This window comes from Sceloporus undulatus, chromosome 1, assembly GCF_019175285.1.
Source record: "Sceloporus undulatus isolate JIND9_A2432 ecotype Alabama chromosome 1, SceUnd_v1.1, whole genome shotgun sequence".
Classification (NCBI taxonomy): Eukaryota; Metazoa; Chordata; class Lepidosauria; order Squamata; family Phrynosomatidae; genus Sceloporus; species Sceloporus undulatus.
In genome coordinates this window covers 364953793-364980534 of record NC_056522.1, presented here as the reverse complement: position 1 = coordinate 364980534, position 26742 = coordinate 364953793, and the positions used below count along the sequence as shown (strand labels likewise).

The following is a 26742-nucleotide window of genomic DNA, read 5'->3' as shown; positions in this document are numbered from 1 at the left end:
TTCAAGTTGTTTCTGACTGATGGGTATCACTCAGTTTTCTGGGCAAGATTTGTTCAGAGGAGGTTGGGGTTTGCCATTGTCTTCCTCTGAGGCTGAGAGGGAGCAGTTTGCCCAAGGTCATCCAGTGGGTTTCCATGGCCAAGTGGGGATTTGAACCCTGGTCTCCAGAGTCATAGTCCAATGCACAAACCACAACACCATGCTAGCTCTTCCAAATTTCAAACACTCTTTGTAAACTGTCAGTTCATAAAAAATGCTGGCAGGGGGGTTGGACTAGATGTCTTCTTCACTACCTTCCAACTCTATGTGTCTATGAATCTTTTGAGTCAAAACTGTTCATCCTTCAGTTAGTCACTGGATAGGGAGGAAGAGGAGGAACACAAAAAGAGGCACGAGAGAAATGGAAGGAGGGGGAAGGTGTGGTTTCATCCACATGTAGCTCCCAACAAGTTATGCCAAAAGGAATGTGGCTCTCAACCAACAGAAAATACAGGGATGTGTTACTCCCAACTAGTGTAGGCTGACCAAATCAATGGGAACTTGGTAAGTAAAGATTCATGTGCATCCCCCATTTCAGTGATACATTCTAGCTGGAAGTAACAACTGAATATTTGCCAAAGTCACCCCCACCTAGGGTTTAGGCTTACTTTTTTACACACATTTGCCTAGGAGTAAGTCCTAGTGAAAAAACATTCACAGGCTTCTTCTGCAAGTCATTTCTCTCATCACAACCGTTAAACCTCCTTTTCCTCGAACAGCTTCTGAATACATTAGGAGTGGCAAAGCACTAAGCACTCCAAAAGGTAAGTTGTAATTTAATGACAGTGGACAATTCCAATTGAGGAAAGGAACTGTTTGTCATTTTAAAAAGAAAGACCTTATAAAGCATTTCCTGGGGCAAAGCCAAATACAAATCCATCAGCCAGTAATACCTTCTCAATATGTGTGCAACTTTACACAGCTGTTAATATTGATTTGTAGAAGAGACTTAAGAGGTTGATGTGCTATGAAAAGAGAATAGTTGCAAAGGCTGAAACTGGACCTTTAAACAGATTGGGTGCACAAGGAAGCAGACTGGTCACAACAAACCAGGAAGCAGATCTTTATAACCCCCCCACACACACACACACACACATATTTGTATTGTATTTAATCCTGTTTTAATGGGGGGGGTCAATTTATTTATTGAGAGTATGTATTATTCTAACATATTCTAGTCATGTAAGCCACCCTGACTGCTGCAGCAGAAAGACAGGGTATAAGAATAAAGTTTATTTATTATTATTTATTACATATCTGTAATAAATGTACAGATGTTTTAAAATAGGATGTTCTAAAATGGTGTTTCAAGTGTTCAGACATACAGAGATATTCAGAACTATGGATGTACTGAAATGGTACCAAATTTCATCCACAAACTGTCCTAGCAAAGCCATGAGTATTCCACTCCAAATAAAGACAACTACTTGCATTTATAGCACTCCTGTAGGTCTTTCTCATCATGCAAAGGCAACTCGGAGAAGATGGGACAGGGTTAACTAGAGCAGACCACTAGGACCAATTTAGAAGCCAGGCATTTGCAAAATAGTCTGGTCAGTGCTGGCAGCCTTCTCCCAATGATGAGGACCAAAGCTTTCAAGAAGACCCTTCATATGGAAAGCACAGAGTAGATCTCCACATGTAGTTGTGAATTATAAACCCCTTGTGCTGAATGGCAACACTGTGCAAATGAATCAAAATTGCAAATGTGTAATGAAATACTCAATCCATGTACATCTACACACAATATGTATCCATCCACAATGCAACATGCGGGCCATTCTGCTTCCACAACTTTGGACTGAATGTAGACTTTCCACATTGGACAAAACTATGGAAATCATGCCCTATGAGGAATATCTTAGGGTATGTTTAGCCTGGAAAAAATAAAGTTAAGAGGTGATATTTATGGCCCTGTTTAAATATTTGAAAAGATGTCATACTGGAGATTGTGCAAGTTTGCTTTCTGCAGCTCCAAAGAACAGGACACGGAGGAATGGATTCAAACTACTGGGAGAACCACCTAAACATTAGGAAGAACTTCCTGATGGTAAGACCTATTTGACAGTGGAATATGCTGCTTTGGGGCATGGTGGAGTCTCCATCTTTGGAGGTTTTTAAACAGAGGCTGGGAGGTTATTTGTCAGGGGTGCTTTGGTTACATTTCTCTGCATGGCGGGGGGTTGAACAATGGCCCTTGAGGTCTCTTCCAACATACAGTTGGAAACATCCAACTGCTTTTATTGATGAAGTTACACATGCATTAGACAATAACAGGATTCTGGCCTTTGCCTTATTTCCTCTGTCACTGCTAAAGGCTCTGGATGAGAGTGGAACCACTAATTGCACTATTATGCTAGCACAGTGCATCAACAAGATTCTAGCCAATGATTGTGCATCTCACAGTTACTTTCTTTTTTACTGGATTATTAATTTTAATTAATTGAAATTTGACTGCAGCTTTAAACACCAATTTCAGTTAGTACATGGCAAACCTTCCTAACTTTCTAAAATGTAAAAGAAGGTTGTGCTTCCTGATGAGGGATAGAGGAGAGAGAGCAGGGAGCACCTAGGCAGGTGAGAGGAGATAAAAAGCTTTTAGCATGGGAAAGAGGTGGATCAGTGGCAGGAGAGGAAGACCACCTGGACTGGTGGATATGTGAGTAAATAAAGGGAGTAGGTATGTAAGTGGGAGGGGAAAAGAACCCAGGTGGAGACTGAAGGGTATCTAAATCATGCAAGGTTGGGTACTTCTGCTGATTAACAAATAAATCCAAGGGCATGTTTGGACTGAACCTCCTTGTGTGTCCCATCTCTACTAAAAGCAACTTCCTATACTCTGTGTTAAGAAGAAGCTCCCCACTCCACCTTCTTTGTAATATGGGATGCCACTTTTTACTGGTTGTTGGTGAAAACTGAGGCATAAATCCAAGGGTTACTGCATATGCTTCTGTGTAAATCTAGAAATTCTAGTCAAAAAATGACCCCAAAACCACTGAGTCAACTTATTCATGGGTCATTGGAAATACTGTGCTTTAATTCTTATTTTAAAAAGGAACCATCCCCTGGTGAAAGGCACGAGTATGATCTGTTCTGGAAGCTCTGATCCCCCTCTACTCACTCAACCTTCCTTCCTACAAACAGCTATGCCTGCTGGAATTTTGAAGGATTTTTGGCATTGCTTTCCTTTGCTTCATCCTTTAGATCCTTTGTTACATGCCCATTGGTTTTACCAGCAACTTATCCATGGACTGTATCAAAATCCCTAATTTTGGCCTCCAAACCTGCCCTTGACACAGGTTTGGGGGCCAAAGTCAACTGGAAGTCAACATGAAGTTGACTTATACTTGAATATATACAGTAGTCCCAACTGGAAGAGGGCTAGTAAATCAATGGTTCTACTCTAGCCCTTTGATTTTAGGCCTGAATGATCACTTCATTCTGGTACTGATCTGCTTCTTGTAGCTATCTCAACACAGTCTCACCCTCCTGCCTTAGAAAGTGAATCCTGCCATGTGAGCAGTAAAATTTCAAAGAGGTAGAGGATATGGGGGCTTGGAGACATCTCATTCACTGGATCACCATGAGTCAAGGTCGACTCAAAGGCAGCTAACAACAACAACAATGCTGAAAATATTAGTGTTTCAATAAAGCAAATGTTTTATGGCAGTGATGAAGCACGAGGTTCTATTTAATAGCTCCTATCAGAACAGGAGGAGAAGCTATTTTCATCTATTCCTCATTCCTCCTCAATGAAACTTTCCACATCCACAGTCTTCCAGAGAATACTGAGGAGCAGGGAAGCCTTCACTAAATCAAAGACACAACCATGGATACAGTACAGTATTCTCTCGAATTGTGGAAGGCCACAACTGCACTACCAGAAAACACACAATTCTGAAAACGTGAATGGGAGAATCCGCTGAGGCAAAAGCTCTTTTTCTATCCACAAAAGGACCCAGCTAGATATATACATTTTTAAATTATGCAAATATGCATGCATATCTGTTAAAAAGTACATTTGAAAATCAGACCCCCCCATTTTGATTTTTAGTTAGAAAACTGTTGATTGATAAAGAACAATCTGAAGCTGGCAAATTATTTATATATTACATGAATAAAGATATTTACTTTGGCAATGCATAAAAGGATTAGAACAAATTATCTTAATCTTGTAAACAGTAAAATGAGACTGGGAGAGGGTACGCTATTACTGTTGTCTTTTACTTTTCTACTAATATGCATTTTCCTGCAAAAATAAAACTGTTGAAAAATACTTCTTTAGTAAGATGTGCCCCATGACTCTGTGGAAATGGTTTGTTTTCTAAGTGGGCTTCTCCATTGTCATATCAAATCAGCCCTTATCCTTTTCTGTCCAAAGCTAGAGAACACAGTAGTCTTTGTAGACTCTTCTGGGAAAGGAAGCCGCTTGGAACTGATTACACCAGTGAATCTCCAATCTATTTCTAATTTCAGTTGATTGTCTAAATGCACTGTAAAACTAATGAAAGCCTTAGGTTTGTAGTTAATTAGCAGATTAATCACAAAGTTTAGTGCATTGTTTTTTGCCAAATTCTTTTATAACCCTTTGATTTTCACTTGGGGACCTGCCAATCAAAGGTTTGTAGGAAGAGCCACTAGAATGATACTTTGTAACTGCTAAATAAACACAGAATCTTAAAGCAAGGCTGGGGAAGTATTTATTCCCACCCTTAGGGCTGTATTCCCTGATGTGAAAAATCATCCCTACATCAGTACACTATTCACATTGCCACCCCACTTGCTCCTCTTTTTATTTTCTCATATATGCCCTAGCCATTAACTTCATCCATCCATCCACCTGTCACATCCAAGCATAGATCTCCCCTATTCACATCCATTGGCATCCAGATCTACCCCTGCCACTCACAGCTATCCTTACATAAATGTTAGCATCATCCCTCCAACCACCATGAGCATCCATCCATTCACATGTCCCCTACATCCTCATCCATCTATACATCAACCCAATTTCATATCCATCCACAGTAGAAATAATATTCATAATTGATTAACTCTCAGGGTTTTGTTTTTTTTAAAGGTTTCCTGACCATCAGACAATGCTATCGGGTAGAACAATCAACCAGTGAGAATTCTGAAAAATTGTATCCTGTTGTTTTGACATCCTAAAGTGTTGCACACTGTTGAAAAGCTCTTGCCATCTTGCTGTTCTTCCTAATGTTGAGGTGGTATCTCTTTTCCTGTAATTTGAATCCATTGCTCCATGTCCTGGTCTCTGGAGCAGCAGAAGAGCATCCTCAATATGACATCCCTTCAAACATTTAAGCAGGGCTATCACGTTATCTCTTAACCTTCGCCTCTTCAGGCTAATGTAGCCAGCACTCCAAGCAGAGCTGCCTTTAGAAACTGTTCAGACACTTCAATAGTTAGAATGCTGACCATGGCCAGATATAGGGAGCGTATAACTCCCTTGTTAAAACTGTTTCACTGTACCAGTTCATTTCCAGCCAAAATTTCAAGTGCTGGTCATGCCCTATAAAACCCTAAAGGGATTGGGTCCAGAATATCTGAAAGACTGTATCTCCCCACACAAACCTGCAAGATCACTAAGATCGTCAGGGGCAAGTTTTTTCTCAGTCTTGCCATCATCACAGGTTGCTTGGTGAGAACATGACAGATCCCTCTCAATGGCTGCTCCCACCTTCTGAAACTCCCTTCCACAGAAGGTAAGGCTGGGCCTTCTCTGCTTTCCTTAGCTGGCAGACAAAGACAATTTTGTTTAAGCAGGCTTTTAATAGTTAATCAGGGAAGGTTTATTTTTTTAATTTATTTGTGTGTTTTATTTGTTTTTAACTTTTTTATGGCATTTACAGTGTTCCTATAGTGTTTAATGTGTAGATTTTTAATTGCTATAAAAATTAATTGTAAACATTTTTAATTTTTGATTTTACTGTTTTTGGAAGCTGCCTTGGGTCCCACTTTGGGAGAAAGGTGGCATATAAATGAAGTAAATAAACAATAAATAATAATAAATAGTTCCCTAGGCCGCTCCGCATAGGGCATGGTTTCCAAACCTTTACCATTTTGGTTGACTCCTCTGGACAAATTCCAGCTTGTCAACATTCTTCCTGACTTGTGGTGCTTAGAACTGGATATAATATTCCAGGTGAGGTCTGACCAAAGGAAATAGAGTGACATTATTACTCCCCTCAATCACTATATTCCCATTGATGTGGGCTACTTGAGACATTCAGGGTTTCAGTACAAGAAACCCTATATTCTGTACAGAAAACCAGGGGACTGCACAAAAACGATATGTTATTCTCAGCAAAAGAATTCTTCTGCAACACTTCAGCATATAAAAACAAACAAACCCAGGAATAATATCATGGGGAAATATTCATTTTCTCTTGTGCAGCAGGGAGAAAACTATCATAATTATCCATTGCTGCATATGAGGGTGAAATAGTCAAGCATTAAGATCCCTAACCCACCCCCATCCCATTCACACCCATCTATCAATGCATCCACCACATTCAGATCTGCCCATTCACACATTCACATTTATACATTTGGTTTTCCATTTACATCCATCCTATCCATACATCCATTTGAAATTTTTGTTGCATTACCTGTTGATCTTTTCTTGGGAGATTTCAAACTTCTCATGCGACCAGGTGAGGACATGCCACTCTCACTCATGGAATCATGAGCCGAGGATGCACTTCCAGTGGCTTCACTGTCACGGATCATACTCTCATAACCACTGCTGCCACCACTATGGTAAAAGAGAGCTGTCCTACCCATTGCTGGTGGTAGCTCCCCACTCAGAACACTGCTATTGTCACTCCCATGTCCACTGCTGTAGCGCTGAGGCCTCCTTGGGGCAGTTATTTTGCTATATGGAGATGGAAGCAAAAGAACTTGTGACTTCTCATCACTTAGATTAATTCCACTGTCGTTTCCACTATCAGAGTCTGTTGAGCCCCTAAAGTGGCTCATCTTGGCTGAACTGCCCGATGCCAGCTCATTAACACGAGTGTTGGCTGCCCGAATGGCCTGTTTGGTTCCCATAATAGTCCCTCGACCAGGCTTGCCACTTACACCTTGCATGGACCTTGGGGCTGCTTTCCCACTCAATGGAACACCAGAGGTCTTCCCAACAGACTGAGCTAATGATTTCACTGAGGAGCTCAGAGACTTTGATCCACTGGCAGAAAGACTGCGGCTCTTATTGCCACTGGTGACAGCTTTCTGACCTGCCACATTTTTTGTCTGACTGTTTTTGCAGGGTAAAGGTGTGGTGTACGATGGAGGTGATGTCAGACCAGAAGCAACATGAGGAACTCCCAACCTTGGGACCAACCGACCATTTCTGCCATTGCTAATACTGCTACTACTATTAGCCTTGGATCCAACAGATGTCAGGCTATCACATCTTTCAAGGGACATGTGGCTGCCATAGCGGTGGATGGCTTCACTTTTTGATGCCTTTGACTTTAAACTTGAGGTTGCTTTGGGTAAAGAGTGGTCTCCTTTGAGGTTGCATCTGCTATTAACATTTTCTGTAGCACAAGATCCAGTTCGCAATCGCAAATCAACCTCATCCTCATTTTTTGTTGTAGTGGCTCTAGTTGGATCTAGTCCTGCAGCTTTCCCACCTCCACTGGTGATGCCCCCATTTTTCTGCTCAAGGCTTGATTTACGCACAGGGGGCATTGGAGGTACTATCCCATTGGGCCTTGGCAACAGACTACTTTTTTGCTGTACATTCTTCTTTTTTAGGCTGCCAGTAGCAAAACCAGCTTCCGAACTTCCCCTGCCTATACTGTCTGTTCCTCCACTGCTGTTATGAGACACAGGAACCACACCAAGTGTGGTGGCTCCTCTTCTGAGTTGTGGCATTTTTGTGACAGCTTCAGGTTTTTTAACCATTCCATTGGAAACTTTGGAGGCCATTTCACACCCATCAACCACCCTCTGTGAACATGCAAGCATTGTTTGGGATTTTGTTGGCGTAGCCAAGCCACCAAATTGTTGGGTGGATTTCACTGATTGTTTCTCAGTATTGGACATGTGAGTATTTGGAGATAACAACGGGTCTGCAACATTTGCTTCTAAATGATCATCTGTACGAACCAACCAGGGATCTTCAAACATTGCACGTGACTTCTGCAGTTCCTTGTAACTGAGGGTGCTATTGTTTTGGGTTGAGGATGAGGTAGTTTTTGTTCTCCGGGGAAGACTGGAGTGTATTGTTTCTACCACTGATGTGTTTTGAGAGTTAGAAGACCTAACCTTTGCTGGTTGGTTGGTGACACAAAGAGCACTTTCTATCTGAGATGCTTTGGTTAAGTCAGGGTTTTGAGGACTACTGTTGATCCTCGACAATTTGTTTGAATTCACACTCTCACTGTCCAGCTCTGAAAAGCAAAACCCACTGTCATTCAGAGTGCTTTTCAGTGGAAGGGGGGCATTAGGAGAACCCAAGTTAAAGGGCTCCTCAGACTTGCTACAGCTGTAAGAGGACTGTGCAAGGAAACCATCAGCAGCCCTCACTCCCTCACTTTCAATTGTACAGATGCTGACTTCACTGAGCCATGAACTGATGGAGGACCGTCTGCTGCTGCTAGAGAATGGTTCTTCAGCAAAGGGTACAACAATGTCGATGTTGACTCCAGTGGCAGTTGCCTGGGAGGTGTAGGCATCAAACTCATCATTTATACTGCTGATTATACTAACTGGCCTAGAGCCAGATGCAAGGGCCTGTAGAGAGCAGTCGCTGTTAAAGCTGATGATACTGGCAGGCCTTCCATTATCCAAGATACCACTGATGGAGAGTTCCTCCACCACCGTAAAGACAAGTTCATCCTCACCATTAAGCTCCACAGGCTGCTGCAACGTCACTGTCGTTGTCAGTATATCCCGATCAAAGCATTTGCCTCGGAAAGATGACCGGAACCTATGTACCTCTATCCCATCCCCTTGGTGCTCTGTGTTGTTTATTCCTGAAAACCTGTTTCCTTCAGTATTCGGTCCAGATTCACTTGTCACTTGCTTGCTCATTCCCACAGGGGGAGTCCTGATTGTGTTGTGGTCAAACTTCATGTACGTTGGATTGCTCTTCAGTGGAGACTCTTTTTGCTGTGGCGGTGGAGGTGCAGGGCTGGGCAAAGGTCTCTTCACATATGAAGATTTTTCTTTTACAACTGGTTCAACAGTAGCAGCTTGGTTGGACTCCTGGCCTCTAGTACCATTACAAGTTGGTAAAAGGCTGGATTCAGTAACTGTCTCCTTCTCTCCATCCGAGTCAGATATTTTGCCCTCAGGTTTGGCTTGTGGTTTGACATAGTCTATTTTTAAGGAAGTGATCTTCTCAGGGCAAGTGTCATTGTGCTGGGGATAAAGATTGTGCCCCTTTTTTGGAGACCCAGTTTCCTGCAATGCTGCTTTTTTAAATCCCCCAGGAGGAGAGGATAGTTTTGGTTTAGACTGTCCATTTTCTTTACTTAATGGGACTGTGCTGCTCGAAGATGCAGCAGAGACCTCCCCGCAAGAAAACTTAACAGGTTCCTCACTCCCATCAATGCATTCTAACCTTTCCTGCAACTCTGCAAAAGTGTTGCACTTGAAATGGTCTTTGTCAGAGCTTTTTGCAAGACCCCCATTGTCTCTGCTTTTCTTCTTGTTCAGGGAAGGAATTATGGGCACAAACTCTGGAGGGCCTTCATTATCTGTCAGCTCCCGGTCTGACAATGCTGTACCATTGGGACCCACATAAATGACAGTGTCACAGGATTGTTCACTGCTTGAAGAATAATCAGGCTCACTGGAAAGATTCAGGATAGGAATATCAGGGTCAAGGGCCATGGTCCTTGGATGAAATGGTCTTAAATGAGGGGGCCTTCGTATATGGCCCTCTTCACATGAGCTTTCTCCTCCCGATGAGCTGGATGCATACTGTCAATAGAAATAATAATAATTAAAATGCCTTTAAGTTCCTTTTAAAAATTTCCTGATTCACAACCCAGTTCTTGTAATCAACAAGAACCCTAATTCTTATGAGAAACTTGTGAGGAGATTTGTGTGGAGTTTTTTTGTTTGTTTGTTTTTGTTTTTGTTTTTGGTTGGGTTTTAAGAAGACATTTACAGAACAGAAGGGGCACATCTTCCAGTTAGACCAGGGGTGGACAAAGGGTGGACCATCAATTTCATGTAACCTCAGGATCCCACTTTGCTGGTCCTTGAGCCTTTCTACCCCTGAAAGCCATGAATCTCACAAGTTTTTAAAAAACTGCACATTTGGGGGTGATTTATACCCTTAAACCAGGCCGAAAACCCCCAAATAAATGAAAATGTACAGAAATACTACCAACCAACCCACACAATAACCTCAGAACCCTACGCTATTCTTAAATGCCTCTGTTTTCCTCAGCACTCCCTCTCAATGGGATGTAATGTCACTATCAACAAGCTGAGAAGTGGAAAATGGAAGCATTTGAACTTCCTGTGAGGGGATGTACAATCTAAAGGGGTGGTTTAGGGAGGGAAACTGGCCCCTGGCCCCTCATGCAATTGCTCATCCTGATCTAGACATTGTTACATTCCACGTTTTGTGATCTCCACTCTATATGCCCAATTATCAGGGACTATGGAAGCTGCAGTCCAACAAAATCTGGAGGGGCACAGCATTCTCAAACCATTTTAGAAAGTTATGCTAACTACTGTCTCTGAGACAAACTTAAGCTGCAATGAAACAGAAAGCTTTCCAGAAAAGACCTTATTTAGTCTCAAAGGCTGATACAATTCTACTCTTCAACCAGTTACTTTATTGCCACATGTAATGGACAGTCAAAGTAGGGTTCCACAATATATTGTGCTTCTAAAAAGACATCATGCCTGTATTAGGCTTTGACTTAAGGCAGGCAAGAAAGATAAAATTAATGAAAGGAAGCTTGTGTCATTTGTTTCCATATAATCCCTTCTTTGAAGGAGTAAACTACAGGCATTATTTCCAGGTCAAGAACTAGCAACCCAAAGCTATTGTCAAAAATTGATTTGTTATTGTTGCTATGTGGCTTCAAGTCGTTTATGATTTACAGCAGCCCTAAAGTGGTTGAACCTATCATGGGATTTTCTGGGGCTGAGAGTGTGTGACTCACCCAAGGTCACCCAATGGGTTTCCATGGCTGAGAGGGGAATCAAACCCTGGTCTCCAGAGTCATAGTCCAATATTCAAATCACTACACCATGCTGACTCCAAAAAAATCTATCACTCCCTGTTTTGGGGTTGAGACAATTCTTGATAAAATCAAATACTGTTTCATTGCTCTTGCATGCCAACCTTGGATTTCTTCTTCCTCATTCTGTGGATACGAGAGGCAAGCTGAATTGTCATGAGACTTTCTGCATAATTTGCTGGAGAATCCGATATGTGAGCTAGCATGGTTGTTCTACAGTTGATGTTCCCAAGTGATTCTCTCAGCAGCATTGTCAGTTTGTTGTCTCTATGGAACACAACAGAGGCACAAATGAGCTTCTGAAATATCCACAATTCCTTCTATAGTCCTTCAAGGCAAGCTACTTCTGTCTTAATGCAAGCCCCCACAGGAAAAACCTTGGGCTTCCATGAAATCAGGGGCTGATCTTTCAGGAAAAAGAATGCAGTCCAGCCTGGATTCTACAGAAGAGATTTTAAGCAATTATTACAGTTATTCTTATATTAAGCAGGATGAGGAAACTGTGACTATTGGCATTTATTTATTAAAGAACAATGTTACACTACTCTTTATTACAAAACAAAACAAAGCAAAGCAAAGCAGTTTAACAAAAATAAGAAAAATAAGAAAATCAATTAAATCAACTAGTATAACAAAGTTCAAATAATAAGGTGTTTCATAATAATTATCAGGGATACCTTACAAGATTAGTTTACAATCAGGAAAACCCCTGGGCAAGCAAAGAAATCTTCAGTTGGTAGCAAGGAAACTGAAAGCTGTGAGCCCATCTGCTGTCAGTGGGAGAAAGATTTTGTGCAAAATGAATCTCACTACACTGAAGTATAATGAATTGGACTTCCACTCTGAGTGTATAAGCTGTGGCAGTCTATACTCTCAGATGAACTTATCATGAGAAGCTTGTAACTATATAAGAACCAAAGATTGGACAGGCCCCAATAAAATGTGAAGAAGAAATGTGCAGATGTTTTATTGGTAAAATAAATACTGTAAATAAATCAGATTTTGGCCTATATTGCCCTCAAGGCCTCCTTCAGGGGCTATTTGAAATGTAACTTCAGAAATTTCTAAACATGAAATCCTCACACCATTTACTGTAGAAAAAGAAATGACATGGCTCAGGTTTCTTCTGCACATTAAAACCTTATAGGCGTAAAGTAACACCTTCAGCATGGTTTGGTAGTTAACTGGTAGTCAGTGCAGAGTTTACAAAACTTCATCAAATAAGATCTTTGAAAATAGTCTATACTGTTGCAAGAGGCAAAGGAAGCAACTATGTGTCTCACTTGGGTGGAGCAGAATCTCTTCTGGTTGTTTAGAAAAGAAAGCAAGTTGAAACTGCAGAACATTCTATAGTGCCCCTCATTCAAGACACTGACATTGTCTATACTGGAGGTGGGCAACCTCAGATGGCCCAAGGGCCATTCCTCACCATTCCTGATCTTTAATTGGCATCAACAGCCCCTCCAAGAGGAAAAAGAATTGAGGATTTTTTTAAAAAAAAACACTGAAGATTTTGATAAAACAAAATGCAGGCACTCAGGGGGATTCTGTGAAAAAAAATATCCCACATTTTGGGGGAAAATATATGGGGAGGCTCTGAGGGCCATATGTGGCCCCAGGGCCACATGATTCCAACCCCTGGCCTATAGATTAGTATTCTGAAAAAGCAGTATGAACAGAACTGTGATTTCAACATTAATTTGCTTACTTGTATGGGACATGCTTGGCACCATTGATTAAGGCCAGAATGACACTGCCTAAGGCTGACAGGGAAAGGCAAAGGGAACCCCCTCCATCTCGAATCTTGCTTAGCACCTTCTCACAGCTTCCCAGGTCAATGAGATGTAAACGGCTGCGTCCACCAGACACTGAAATGGGAAAAGTAACACAGGTTACTTACTGATCCAACTCTAACAGGATTTGCAGGAAGAATAAGCCTAGAGAAATTAAATGTGGATGGCTGCATAGAGGGATGCAAATATGAAAAAAGATGACATTAACTAATCTTCAGATTAATAAGACAAAACCAAAAATCAAATAAGAATCACAAAAATCTTCCATATTCCAAAATATTCTAATTGTTTTCAAGCTGCAAGGGCCAATTTGAACTAACATGATGTAAGGGCAAGAGCTTGTTAACATACGTATATAAAACTTTATAAAAATCCAGCTCAACAGGGCCGTAAGGGCAACCTGCAATCCCATCCAATTTCCCCAGACACGACAGATCATGCACATGTTCCTTCTCCTGGAGGTGCATATTCTCTTCCATGATCTAGATCCCAATGAATGAGTGGGATAAATCTTCCCCTATAGATAACTTCTGACATACAGTACATGGAAATTCACCCCTCTATCCAGGGCCACCACTTGTTGTGCTTATCTATTTATCCACACCCAAAGTTAGCATGAGACCAAGATGATGAAATTCAGTGTGATGATTACAGTATTAACATTACAGATATGAGAGCTGGACAGTGAAAAAACTGAATAAAAAAGAAAATGAGCTCATTTGAGATGTGGTGTTGGAAGAGAGTGCTGAGGATATCATGGACAGTCAAAAGGATAAACTAATGGGTCTTTGAAGAGATCAAGCCTGAAATATTTCTAGAAGCCAAGATGATCAAGTTGAGGCTTTCATACTTTGGCCACATCATGACAAGTCACAACTCCTTAGAAAATACAATAATGCTGGGAAAGGTTGAAGGTAATAGAATGAGAGGAAGCCCTCATGCCACATGATTAGACTCAATTAGGGAGGTCAGAGGCATGAAGCTGCAAGACTTAAGCAAAGCAGTGGAAGACAAGGGGTCTTGGAGATGCCTCATCCACAGTCACCATGGATTGAGGGCAACTCGAGGGCAGTTAACACGAAGAAAGGGCTAGGCTAAAGCTCAGTTCCACAACCATCCAAAAAGCACCCTAGGTCACCTTGGGCCATTCACCAAGCCTAACCTACCACACAGGGTTGTTGTAAGAATCAGGGTTGAAAATTGAATTTTTACAAACTGGACAGGTGGGGGGATATTGGATGGGGGAGAGACCATCCATGAACCTTTGGAAGAACGGCAAGCTAATACATTTTGGGCTTCTGCAAAACGGAAGTTCAGAAAATTGTTTGGGATTTGCTTGAGATTCTCACTAATATTAAATGGCTCTTTTAAAGTCACCAAGAAAACAAAGGAAATCTGTGCCAGTTCAACGTACTTCCGCCTTTGCCACTCTTCTCCATGCGGTACTGATATACATGGAGGGTAAAGAACATGTGTGAATTCCTCCGGTCCTCTTCATCACACCCCGGTTTGCTAGTACTCCTGGCTGCCAGCGCTGCATCAAGGAAGAAGGCAGCTTTCTCTGCAGTCGGGGCCCTTAATTCACTTTGATTTTGAAGCTGGAATATAAACAAGGAAACAACCAATTAAAACAGGATGGATCATCCCTCTTCTCTGAACAGAGCAAGCCTCAAGGCTGCTGGTGGAAAAAAATTATAGCCACTCTGGGACTGGGGATTAAAAGTGAAAAAGCAATTAAAAATATATATTTTTAAAATCCTTGTAATTGTTGTCAGATAAAAGATTTTTCTCAGAGAAAAAAATATCAGGAAAAAAGGAGAAAGCAAGACTTCCAAAGCTGCCCTAGGATCTTTTACCTGCGTTCCACATATCGGATCTTCTCGCAGATAAACTCCTGGAGACTGCCCATCTTGAAGACTGCCAGTGGCCACTTCAGCTAACAAATCCTGTAGATTTTCATCTTTTCCACTGATCTCCACAGCAGATACTCGAATCGAGAAACGAGTCCCAGTCTTCTCCTTGCGTTCGTTGATGAGTTTGAAAAGCCAAGAAATAGCACAGGGAACTATCCCAAGGCTCTGCGTGGAGCTATCTTTTCCAAACATTGTATATGATTTGCCTAGAAGGGAAGGCAGGGAGGGAGAGAAAATGTATTGGCTCATCAAGTAAACAGCAGGAGCTTGGGTGCCAGGTTGCCCCCTGACATGGAGGGTAATGCATAAAATAGTGTTTCTTACTAGGGCAAAACATGCTAGAATGCTGTCCCATTTACCATTTCTTATTGTCCTGGAAAATACTGGCTTTTCTTTTTCTCTATAGTATTACCATTAACATGAATACTATTTAAAATATTGCTATACTGGGTAAAGCTTTCCCAATGCAGAGTAGAAGATGGAACAACAAAACACAAAATACGTTTTAGGAAAAGAGCACAATCTGCAACAGTGAAAAACACACACAGGATAACTCTAAAAGGATGTGGTAACATAGTGGTTAAGACACCAATTCTGATGATCAGAAGATTGGAAAGTTGGTAGTTCAAGACCCAAGTGCTGCATGATGGGATGAGCTCCTGTAACTAGTCCCAGCTTCTGCCAACCTAGCAGTTCAAAAGCATGCAAATGCAAATAAATAAATAGGTACCACTTCAATGGGAAGGTAACAGCATTTGGTGCAGTCACACTGGCCACATGACCACCAGACGTGTCTTTGAACAACACTGGCTCTTCAGCTTAGCAACAGAGATGAGTGCCACCCCCAGTTAGTTATGACTTAACTTTCATGTCAAAGGACTACCTTTATCTTTACCTCTAAAACACATTAGTAATCTTACAGCCCTCCGATGCTGTTGGACTGCAACTCCCGGTAGACTTAGCTGGCATAGCCAATAGGGAGAAGTGCTGGGTGCTTGCAGTCCGACAACATCTGGAAGGTCACACACAGTCTCTGTTATAAAATAATAATAATAATAATAATAATAATAATAATAATAAATAACATTTATTTCTAGCCCGCCTTTCCAATGATCAAGGCGGATTACATACACATGCCAGTACAGGATACCAATACAATATAAGACACAATAAAAACAGCAAAAACTTTACATTAAAAATTGCAGTAGCAATTACAAATTACAAAATCTAGCTAGCTCGAAATACTACAACAAAAACAGTAAGAGAGGGGAGGGCTACATTGGGGAGAGCTAGGGAAAAGCCTGTTGAAACAGGTAAGTTTTTAACTCCTTCTTGAACTGGTCAAGAGAGGTGGCCGAGCGGAGCTCACCGGGAAGCGAGTTCCAGAGCTTTGGGGCCGAGATAGAGAAGGCCCTCTGCGTTGTCATGGCATATTTTGAGTCTGGAACTCTCAAGAGTTGCTTCTCGGCCGATCTGAGAGCGCGGGGCGGATTATATGGAGAGAGACGGTCCTCCAAGTACCCTGGGCCCAAGCCATTTAGGGCTTTATAGGTAATAACCAACACCTTGTATTGCGTCTGGAAGCGAATAGGCAGCCAGTGTAGATCTTTAAGTACCGGTGTTATATGGCTGGCCCTGGAAGCTCCAGTGACCAGTCTAGCTGCCGTATTCTGGACCAGTTGCAGCTTCCGAGTTTGGTACAAGGGTTGCCCCATGTAGAGCGCATTACAGAAATCCAAACGAGAGGTTACCAGAGCATGTACCACTGTTTCAAGGTCCCCACGGCCCAGGAAGGGTCACAGCTGGCGTATCAACCGAAGTTGATAACAGGTGCTCCTGACCATCGCATCCACCTGAGATGTAAGGTGGAGTGACGAGTCCAGAAGCACCCCCAAACTGCGAACGGTGTCCTTCAAGGGGAGCGTGACCCCGTTCAGGACAGGTGGACAAACATCCAATCCCAGGCCGGGGGAGCCTATCACAAGCACTTCTGTTTTCTCTGAATTCAAACTGAGTCTGTTTTCCCTCATCCAGCCCATTACCGAGTCCAGACAGGCATCTAGAGGAGAGATGCCATCCCTGGTCACTGCATCAGTTGGAGACACAGTCGGAGACACAGAGAAACATATTTGAGTGTCATCAGCATACTGATAACACCGCGCTCCATGTCTCCGGATGATCTCCAGAGATGGGATTATGTTTAGTTAAAAGTGAACCAGAACACCCAGGCTTTAAAAGCCCATTTAAAGACTAGGAGGGAACCACACATACGTATCCCATGGTAGGGTATTTCATAAGGATGGAGTACCACATAAAAGTACCCAGGAGCTCATCATCCAGCATCCCATGTGCAGAAAGAAACAAAAGAATTTCTTTCAAATAACTGAGGGCTCATCTACACTTGACAGAATACCCCCAGAGTATTCTGGCCCAGAATCCCCCTGAATCCCACTACTTACCTACTGCAGGTTTTTGGTGAGTCATGGGCAGTTGCCTTCCCATGCAGTTCCTGCAAGCCAGCTGCCACTGCCACTGTGGGCATGAGTTGCTCTGAGGTTAGAGCAAGGCCTTCTTCTGACTCAGAGTGACTTGTGTCCACAAGTGACAGCAGGGATGCTCGCAGGGACCGCATAGGAAGGGAGCTGACTGTTGTCTCCATGTTTTGCTCCAAATTTTCTGGAAAACCTGGAGCAAAAAAATAAGTCTTTTAAATGCAGGGACCCAAATTGGGTCTGGGCATTGTGAAAACAACCAAGATGCCAGCCACAGATGCTGGCAAAACGTCAGGAAGAATCTCTTCTAGAACATGGCCACATAGCCCGAAAAATCCACAAAAAACTAACCTAGACCTGATTTGGAAGTTTAGGTCTATAGAATATAAACAGCACATACAGCATGCCCAGAGGGAATTCAGGGGATTATAAGTAATGCAGACAAGCCCAGAGATACTAAAAAGTTTACTTGTATATTTACTAATGAAGGAAAAAGGGAACAGGCATGTTTGTGGGAGAGCTAAAGCTGTTTCCAGCACCAACCCAATATGTTCCATGCAACACGTCCTATCAGAAGATCCTCCCTCATCTGCAGAGCATTTGATTAAAAAAGTTGACACATCAAAGGGCAAGATGTACTCTTTCATGGGCAGGATGCACTCTTTCCTAAGGATGTAAAGAGTGTTTGCAAATTTCCTTGACAGGGAAAAGGTGTCTTGACATATGACCAAATTAAAAAAAACAAACTACCAACTGCTTTGCGTGAGAGTAAAGATTTTTTTTTGCATCCTCCAAAAAAAGAAAAAAAAACTCTTCAAAATTTCCATTTTAAAAGTTTTTTAAAAAATTAAAAATGCACAAAAACTCCACTAATCCACTGGAGAGAAAACTTTTTTGTATATGAACATGAAAGGTGTGAGGTTTTGCATCCCTGGTCTTCCCTCAGAAAAGAAAGACGGAAAGTTTGTGTAAGAGCCCAAACATCTGATAGCTTTTCAGTCAAGCCCGCTCAGCAGATATTTTGCTGATTGGAATGAAAAGAGTATGTATCTTTCAAGACGCCTGCTTAGATATCTCAAAGAACAGAGTATAACAAATCATATCTTTCTGCCAATCGTTGGCCCTATAAACTTAAAAGTGGGACAGAATGAAACAAGGCCAAATGGGTTTGGGTTAGGATGGTGGATCATGCATGACTTTCAAAGTTCTTTCAGGAAGGGCAGAAAGGAGAATGGGTTGAACTCCCCTCTTCACTCCTTTTTTTGTGTTGAAAACTTTGTGCTTTCTTTCTCTTGCTTCTGACGGATGAAAAAATGCCAGTGCCACCCCTGAGGCTGGCATATATAAGATGTCCTCATTCTAGAGCCTCATACGGAAATGGAAGGACACTGGATGCAAGGCTACCTTCTCAATGCCACCACTTTGGGGTATACCACCAGTTGAAGACATTGCCAGTGACAACTTTATGCCTTTGGAAGTTTCTACAGGCTTACCACGAACCTCTGTGTCAAATATGTCTTCCTCCTCTTACCTATCAAGTTCTTCTACAGTGATGGAGCATAGCTCCTGCCCTGTGCTAAACCTCATCAATGGGAATGGGTAGGTTAAGGACTGCCTTCTAAAAGCTTGCAGCATTTTTATTCAGTTCTGAAGTCAGCTTTTATATATCTATCAACTCTAGTACCCACATTATTCCTTTGAATTTCACATGGTGTTCTCCATAAGTGGGAGATAAGCAATTCTCCATAAGCAAGTATCTTCTGGCTAGAAGCAATATTATACAGGGCCCTGGAAAGAACACCCTGTTCAAACATGGCCTTAGATTACAGTTAATAACATACACTTTAACAGTGAATGGAAGAGAACAGATGTAAAAAGTGGCTTTTACATCTTTCATTATTAATCCTCTGGTATTTACTCAATTAATTTCTCCAACTTGGCTAACATTTTTGCCCAGAGCCAATTAATTTCTCAAGGCCTTTTGGATCTTTTGAATTTTGTCACACCTGTCGCTACAAAAACCAGTTCCTGAAGACACTAATATATATCCAGAACTGCTTTTTACCTTCTTTCCTCAAATGGATTATTTAAAAAAAAAACACACACACACACACACAACTTAAGGTCCCACTGTTGAAATAAAGCAGGAGAAGTTTGCAAAGCTAATTAAAAAGAAATTCTAATCTATTCATATACTCCAGGTTTATTGTTCCAGGGGCTGACAGCATGTAATTACCAGGCTGACATAGTAATTAACTATAATGAATTTGGGAGCTCACCAAGCTTGACATGGCCAAAGCAAAAGATGCAACCATCTGCACCATTCACGACAGACTGGATTACTTCTGCTACCGTTCCAGAGCACACCTCAGCCTGGAAGAGAATTTGGAAAAGCAGTTACAGAGCATCTATCAGCATGCCTCTGACATGAGATAAAATTGTTCTGAACAAAATATTTTTGCACATTTCACAGCATTAGTCATATTATTCTAGTATCTATATTCCATTTCCCTCCCTCTAATAAAAGCTACTATATAAGCCCACAATAGTTTCCTATCCCATTATCCTGGCTCACGTAGAGTATCAATTTTATGACCATGGTAACAAAGGAAACGCTATCTGTCAAAGCATAGGACTAATATAATATCTCATCCATGCTTTCCCAGTAATAGCAACAGATTCACTGCAAAGGAGCTTCCTTAGACATTGGTTCAGGAGAGGAGGATGAATTCAAGATTCCTGAATGAAAGCCTTTTGAAAGATCAGTATTTTACCTTGGCTATGAGAACCATATCATTTAAGAAAGAAAGAGGAGCATTTTGGACAATCTGCCCTGCCTCAGTCACTTGTGCTTCCTCTCCTCACACTTTTATGTTTCAAGCAAGATCGAATTATAGGAAATAGGAGTGCAAGTTGTTTGCTGCTACTTTATCACTGCCTTTTGTGGTTTCCCCATTTCTACCCAGCTGTTATGTTTTCCTTAGCTGGTCAGAATGTCCAGCTAATGTGTTTGGCTTTGAACAAGTAAAAGTCTCCAGTCTCTCAACCATGGCACAGGGTTCTACATTTTCATTTATTTCATTACCACATGCAAGAAAGAATCATTTGAGCAATTTCCTTCCCATTCTTAAGAATGTGAGAGTTTCTGCACAATTTCCAAATGACATTCATACTTCAGAACTTTGTTCAGGAAAATTCATCTGCAAATATACATACACATACAGTTTAACTGAACAGAAAACATGTTTTGGGTCAGAAAAAGTGTGTTTTGCAAAAATACTGGGGTTTTCCACAGAAAATGTATGTAGGAAAACTAAATATGGCCTTTCTCAGCAGGAATCCATGTCTTTGTAAAATGTGAGTAAAAACCTTTTTTCACAGAAATCAATGCATTTTCCATCAAATACATGCTTTTTGCCTACAAAGACCTTTCTGTGTAGGAAAACCATGTCTATTTTTGAACAAAATAATGTTTACATATCCAGTCCCAAAGTGCACTGACTTGTGCAGCTTGTCTCCTTTTCCTCAGCAGAGTATCTTTAACACCACAGCATCCCTTTTCTCCTCAATAATATGAATATCAATGAATATTTTTTCATAAATAATGACCACGGAGGATGTATATAAATTCAACCTAGGTAATGAGGAAATCTAAATGAATCCTGCCTTCTCATGATGTGGCCAACATATGACAGCCTCAATTTAGTCACCCTGGCTTTCAGGGAGAGTTCAGGCTTGTTTTTTTCTAGGATCCAACTGTTTGCCATTTTGGCCATCCACAGTATCCTCAGCACTCTTTTCCACCACCACGTCAAAGAGTTGATTTTCTTCCTACCTGCTTTCTTCACTGTCCTGCTTTCACATCTGTATATGGTAATGGTGAATACAATAGCTTGGATGAGTCTAACTTTAGTGTTCAACTACCGTATATATCTTTACACTTTAGGAGTTTGTTCAGTTCTTTCATAGCCGCCCTTACCATTCATAATCTTCTTCTGATTTCTTGACTGCAGACTCCGTTCTGATGTTTAATTCAAGGTATGGAAAATCTATTAACTATTTTGATTTCCTCATTATCTAGGTTGAATTTAAATAATCCTCCATGGTCATTATTTTTTTCCTTATGTTTTAACATTAGGCCTCCCTTTGACTTTTTTTAGTGATTGTTCCAGGTCTCTGGTGCTTTCCACTAGTAGTAATGTGTCATCTATACATCTTAGATTGTTGATGTTCTTCACACCTCCTTTTTCATATCTAAACCAGCTCTACGTATGATATTTTCTGCATACAGAGATATGACATGTTGCCAAATTGTTACAATTCTAAGGGCCAACGTGAGAGGGAAGCTGGTTAGGCTTGAGAAAGTTTCTAAAAAGACACATTCCAGAACCAGAAGACCTTCCAACTTTAGCTGCAGTGTTGTATTTTGGAATGCAGATGCTCATCATGCAGATACTTGTCATGTACAGAGAAAAAAAAATCATACATTTGATGATATATATCAATGAATCAGTTCTGAGCAGTTTTCATCACCACCAGGAACAGGTTATTTGAAATGCTAATAATAATAAAACAATTAAAAAATTATTTATGTTTCCCCACCTCTCCCATTGGATTGAAGCAGGGTTACAGACTAGATAAAATCCAACATATACAAACTTGGAGCCCTTATAGAAAAGGCTCTTTGCAAAGTGGAGGCATATTTGGGATTCCTTGTTTCCACTAAATTTGTACCCAATGATCTGAGTCATCCGCAGGGCGGATTATGAAGGGAGAGGCAGTCCCTTAAGTAACTAATGAATCTTAATTGCCCAGTCAAGACCATGACAACCCTAGCCTAGATCCTACACTATGTGGCTGGAACATAACACTCTACCTATATAGTGCTGAGCCCTTCACCTGTCCCAAAAGCAGGTCGGACTGGAGGGTGGGGGTGGCATCTACTTATCAGTGTGAAGGCGAAGAGGAGGAGAGCCTCCTGTGCCCCATCCAAAAAGAGATATAATGTGCATAAAACTGACACTTTGTGTGCTTATATCCCTAAAACTTAGGCTAAAAGAATTCCAGTCCTGGTTGGTTACAGAAGGGATATCACACAATATATTGTTTCTGGGGAAATCCATTATCCTTCAGCTCCTGTGAGAAATTGCAGCTCATCTCAGAGGGGAAAGGGCAGTCTGATAAAAGTGTCAGATGATGGCATCACCCCTACTAATGGGAAAAGACTAGCATTTTAATTTTGCAGATCTTGGCTGTACTATAACACTGGTCACCTATTGTACAGGTGTACTTGCAGATGATACGGGAACCGACCAGAACATTGGCAAAACACTTGTCCATAAGCAATCAGAAACACAGCAGGCACAATAAATGAGCAGACAGGGGGGCATAGATACAGGGGGGAGTGGGGAAAAGGTCAGAGGGAAATATGGGCTGTTATCTGTCCTCAATTCTTTTTTCTTCTTCTTTTTTAAATGTCAGAAAACTAATATTCTGGAGATATTCTGCTTTAAAGCCAATCAAATACTCAAGTTGGTCTGATACTTAACATTGTGAAAGCCAGATTTGATTCCACGTGAGGTTTTGACCCAGCTCTATGTTTAAATGAAATCCAAAATGCAATGTTTAATCTTTTTTATATATTTTTGGCAGTGTTTAAATCCCAAATTCAAGACTTTAATTCAGGCTTCTGATGGCTTCTTTTCCACTCTCTACTGCTGCTAAAAGGAGCCTTCCTAATGCACACTTGCAAAGCCAGATCTTATCAGAGGGAAGTAGGATTCTGGTTTACACGTAAGACTCAAAACATGACTTGCACTTTAGAGCTGTGCCTCTGGCACATATACCTCAGACTCCCTATTCTCCCTTCACCCTTCCTCACTCTCCCTTCACCCTGAATTCCCTCCCTGAATTTCTTGTTCTAGTAAGCCAGAGATAAAGAAAGTATGGCCCGCAGGCCAAGAACAAACCACAGGTTCGCAATTTGTGGACTCTCAAATCCCCACTACCCCCATTATATTTTTTTTGTTGATTCACAAAAATCACCAAAAAATGATTTTGAAAACCCACAAAACATGGCTGTTTTGGCCAGTATCCCCAAGATCCCCAAGTAACATAAAAAACTACCACCACCACCACCACCCACCCCTGCCAAAAAACAGCCAGAGGATCAGCCAAGAATGAATCTAGAAGGACATAATATCACTTCTAGTTGCATCGAACCAGCATGTGCAGCCTCCTAAGACATGTGGGAGTGAAGAATATCTCCCTCGAACCTTCCACCCCTGAGTTAAACTACAGTTTGTCCTAACAAAATAATAGCCTGCCTAATAGCTGTGAGGATAAGCTGGGGGAAAGAAGAGCCAAAAACATTTCCTTGTACTCACTGTAGGAAATGCAAGTTATAAAATAACATAAATAAATAAGAAAGTAACTTGTTAGGTAGTCTTACCTAAGATAATCATACCCATCTATCCATTCATCGCTTTAACTACAGTATATAGTCATATTTAAGTCTAGAAATTTTAGTCAAAAAATTGACCCAAGAAACCTTAGTCAACGTCAATGTAAGTACTGTACTTTAACTCTTATTTTTTTTAAATGAACCATTCCCTGGTGAAAGGCAAGAGTGCAATCTGTCCTTGAAGCACTGACCCTCCTGTACTCTCTCACCCATCCAGCCTTTAGTTTGAACATGAACAGTAATGCCTGCTGGAATTCTGTAAGTTTCTTGGCATTCTTTTCCTTTCCTTCTTCCTTTAGATCCTTTGTTACATGTTCCTAGATTTTAACCTCAACTTAACCTCGGGTTGTATCAAAATCCATCATTTTGGCCCCAAAATATGCCCTCAACTTTTACATGAGGTCAGCTTATAGTTGAGTATATAGAGTATATACCACTTTTCTTACAGGCTAGGACTCAAGCCAGAAAGCAGAATACAATAAAACACATATAGTTTTTAAAAACATATAAATTCAGGACTCAAGACAGTTTACAAAAAGACAGAATTCAATAAAATGCATATAGTTTTTTCAAAAATACAAAATCAAGATTTAAACATTATTAAGTGATAACAGAGTTTAAAATAAATTGAAATATTACTTTAAAACATATTATAAAGAGTACAATGCAAAAAAAGCTGTTTTGTTAAAATCAATTTCCAAAAGCTTGCTGGAAAAGAAAGGTCTGAACCTGTTGCCGAAAGGAAAACAAAAAAGGAGCAATTCTAACATCTGCGCCCTATGAAATTCATGAGGCCACCATAAGTCGACATGTGACTTGAAGGCACATACGTTAATGATAAGCAACTGCTTTTCAGGAAGACTAGTCTACCATTACTGATCTTCCTGAAAAGGCATGGCTGTATTCCTTGGAACACAGTATGAAAACCACAGCTCAATTCTGTCCTTATTCAGTTTGGCACTGGAAGCTGTCACAGATAATCAGATGTCTATAAATGCTCTAGCAAAACTGAGGCTTAAGAGGAGCACATCATTTTGAAAGGTGCAGCAGTGAGTCACAAGTTATGTGTGTATCTGTTGCTTTAAATAGCATACGGAAGTACAGGGTGAACGCATTCACTCAGTAGAATTATCTCCATAGATATTGCTTCTTAATTTCACATCTGGGCTAAATTAAAACAGCGTGAGACCTTGCGAACTGTCTATTAATTAGCATGCCTTCCCAGTAATTAAACCAACTAATTCAAAGGAGAGGGGGGGTGGAATTCCTCTAAAAGCTGCAAAGAATTCTCTTGCTGGATTTAAAATGCCATGGCAGCAGCCCAAACTATTAGCATTATATACTTGGCACTAGTACCTGAGAAGCATCCTGGGGGAATACCGCATCAAAGGCAAACATCTTTGGGACAGCCACAGCTCCTCTTCGGTGACCTGCATTGGAAAGACCACTTGTAGATGGGTCGTAAAGTGTAATCTGCTTTTTTCGTGGATCCACCTTTAAAAAAGACATGGATTCTGACGTGTCATGTGTTCCTTCTGATGGGCAGATTCTCACCATTACTTTTACCTGTGAGTCATTATATAAAAAAAGAAAAGAGAAGAAAAAAGGCTATTTAGTCTTTAATGTCAAGTGAAATCTGGATCTTGTACTGTATCTCTCTCACGCCTTCTTCTTAGGTGCTTCAAAAAAAAACCTTAAAGAATCCACAACACACACAGATACATGTACAATTTGCTTTATTTCTCAGACATTTCATCTCCTACATAGAATTTGCCTTATAGTTAGTCTGATCATTGTTCTATGCATTATTGCCACTGACTGGCAATGTCTCTCCAAGAGAGGGATCTTTCACAGCCCTATCTGGAAATACCTGGGGACCAAATTTAAGACTTTTGCACATGGTAATCTAACAGACTTTTTTCTACCTAAGGCAATGGTGGGGAAACTTCTTCCAGCCCATGTATCAAACTCAGTTTCAAGATGTTCTTGAGGCATGACATTCCATTGGGGCACCCCCTGAGAGATGGCCATCCAGCCTCTGTTTAAAGGCCTCCAAAGAAGGAGAGTCTACCACACTCCAAGAGAGTGTGTTCCACTGTCAAACAGCTCTATCAGGAAGTTCCTCCTAATGTTGAGGAGGAATCTCTTTTCCTGTAGATTGCATCCATTGGTCCGTGTTCTATTCTCTGGAGCAGCAGAAAACAAGCTTACACCATCTTCAATGTGACACCCCTTCAAATACTTAAACAGGGCTATCATATCACCTTTTAACCATCCTTTCTCCAGGCTAAACAACATACTCAGCTCCCTAAGTCTCTTCTCATATAAGGCATGGTTTCCAGACCCTTCACCATTTTGATTGCCCTCCTCTGGACACGCTCCAACTAGTCAACATCCTTTTTGAATTGTGGTGCCCAGAACTGGGCACAGTATTCCAGATGAGACTTGACCAAAGAAAAATAGATCTAGACACCATACGTCTATTGATGCAGCCTAGAATCCATTGGTCTTTTTAGCTCTGCATCACACTGTTGACTCATGTTCAATTTGTGGTCTACTAGAACTCCTAGATCCATTTCACACGTAGTCTTGTTAAGTCAAGTGTCCCCCATCCTATATCTATGCATTTCATTTTTTCTACCTAAGTGCTGTACCTTACATTTCTCCCTGTTGAAGTTCATTTTGTTAGTTTTGGCCAAGCTTTTTAATCTATTAAGCTCATTTTGAATTCTGATCCTGTCATCTGGGGTATTAGCTACTCCTCCTAATTTGATGTCATCTGTAAATTTGATAAGCATGCCC

At 41.1% G+C, this 26742-nt stretch overlaps 1 protein-coding gene across 3 annotated transcripts in view; it reads right to left on the bottom strand.

The window, feature by feature from the left end:
- KIF26A (kinesin family member 26A) overlaps positions 1 to 26742 on the bottom strand; it is a 214458-nt gene that overhangs the window by 9398 nt on the left and 178318 nt on the right. For all 3 annotated transcript variants that reach the window (XM_042444932.1, XM_042444933.1, XM_042444934.1), the window contains 7 exons: positions 25297 to 25506; positions 19757 to 19850; positions 14929 to 15191; positions 14487 to 14670; positions 12988 to 13147; positions 11384 to 11546; positions 6672 to 9999 (listed from right to left, as the gene is read on the bottom strand). In XM_042444932.1, coding sequence (XP_042300866.1) covers positions 6672 to 9999; positions 11384 to 11546; positions 12988 to 13147; positions 14487 to 14670; positions 14929 to 15191; positions 19757 to 19850; positions 25297 to 25506 — 4402 coding nt within the window. The remainder of the gene's footprint in view (positions 1 to 6671; positions 10000 to 11383; positions 11547 to 12987; positions 13148 to 14486; positions 14671 to 14928; positions 15192 to 19756; positions 19851 to 25296; positions 25507 to 26742) is intronic.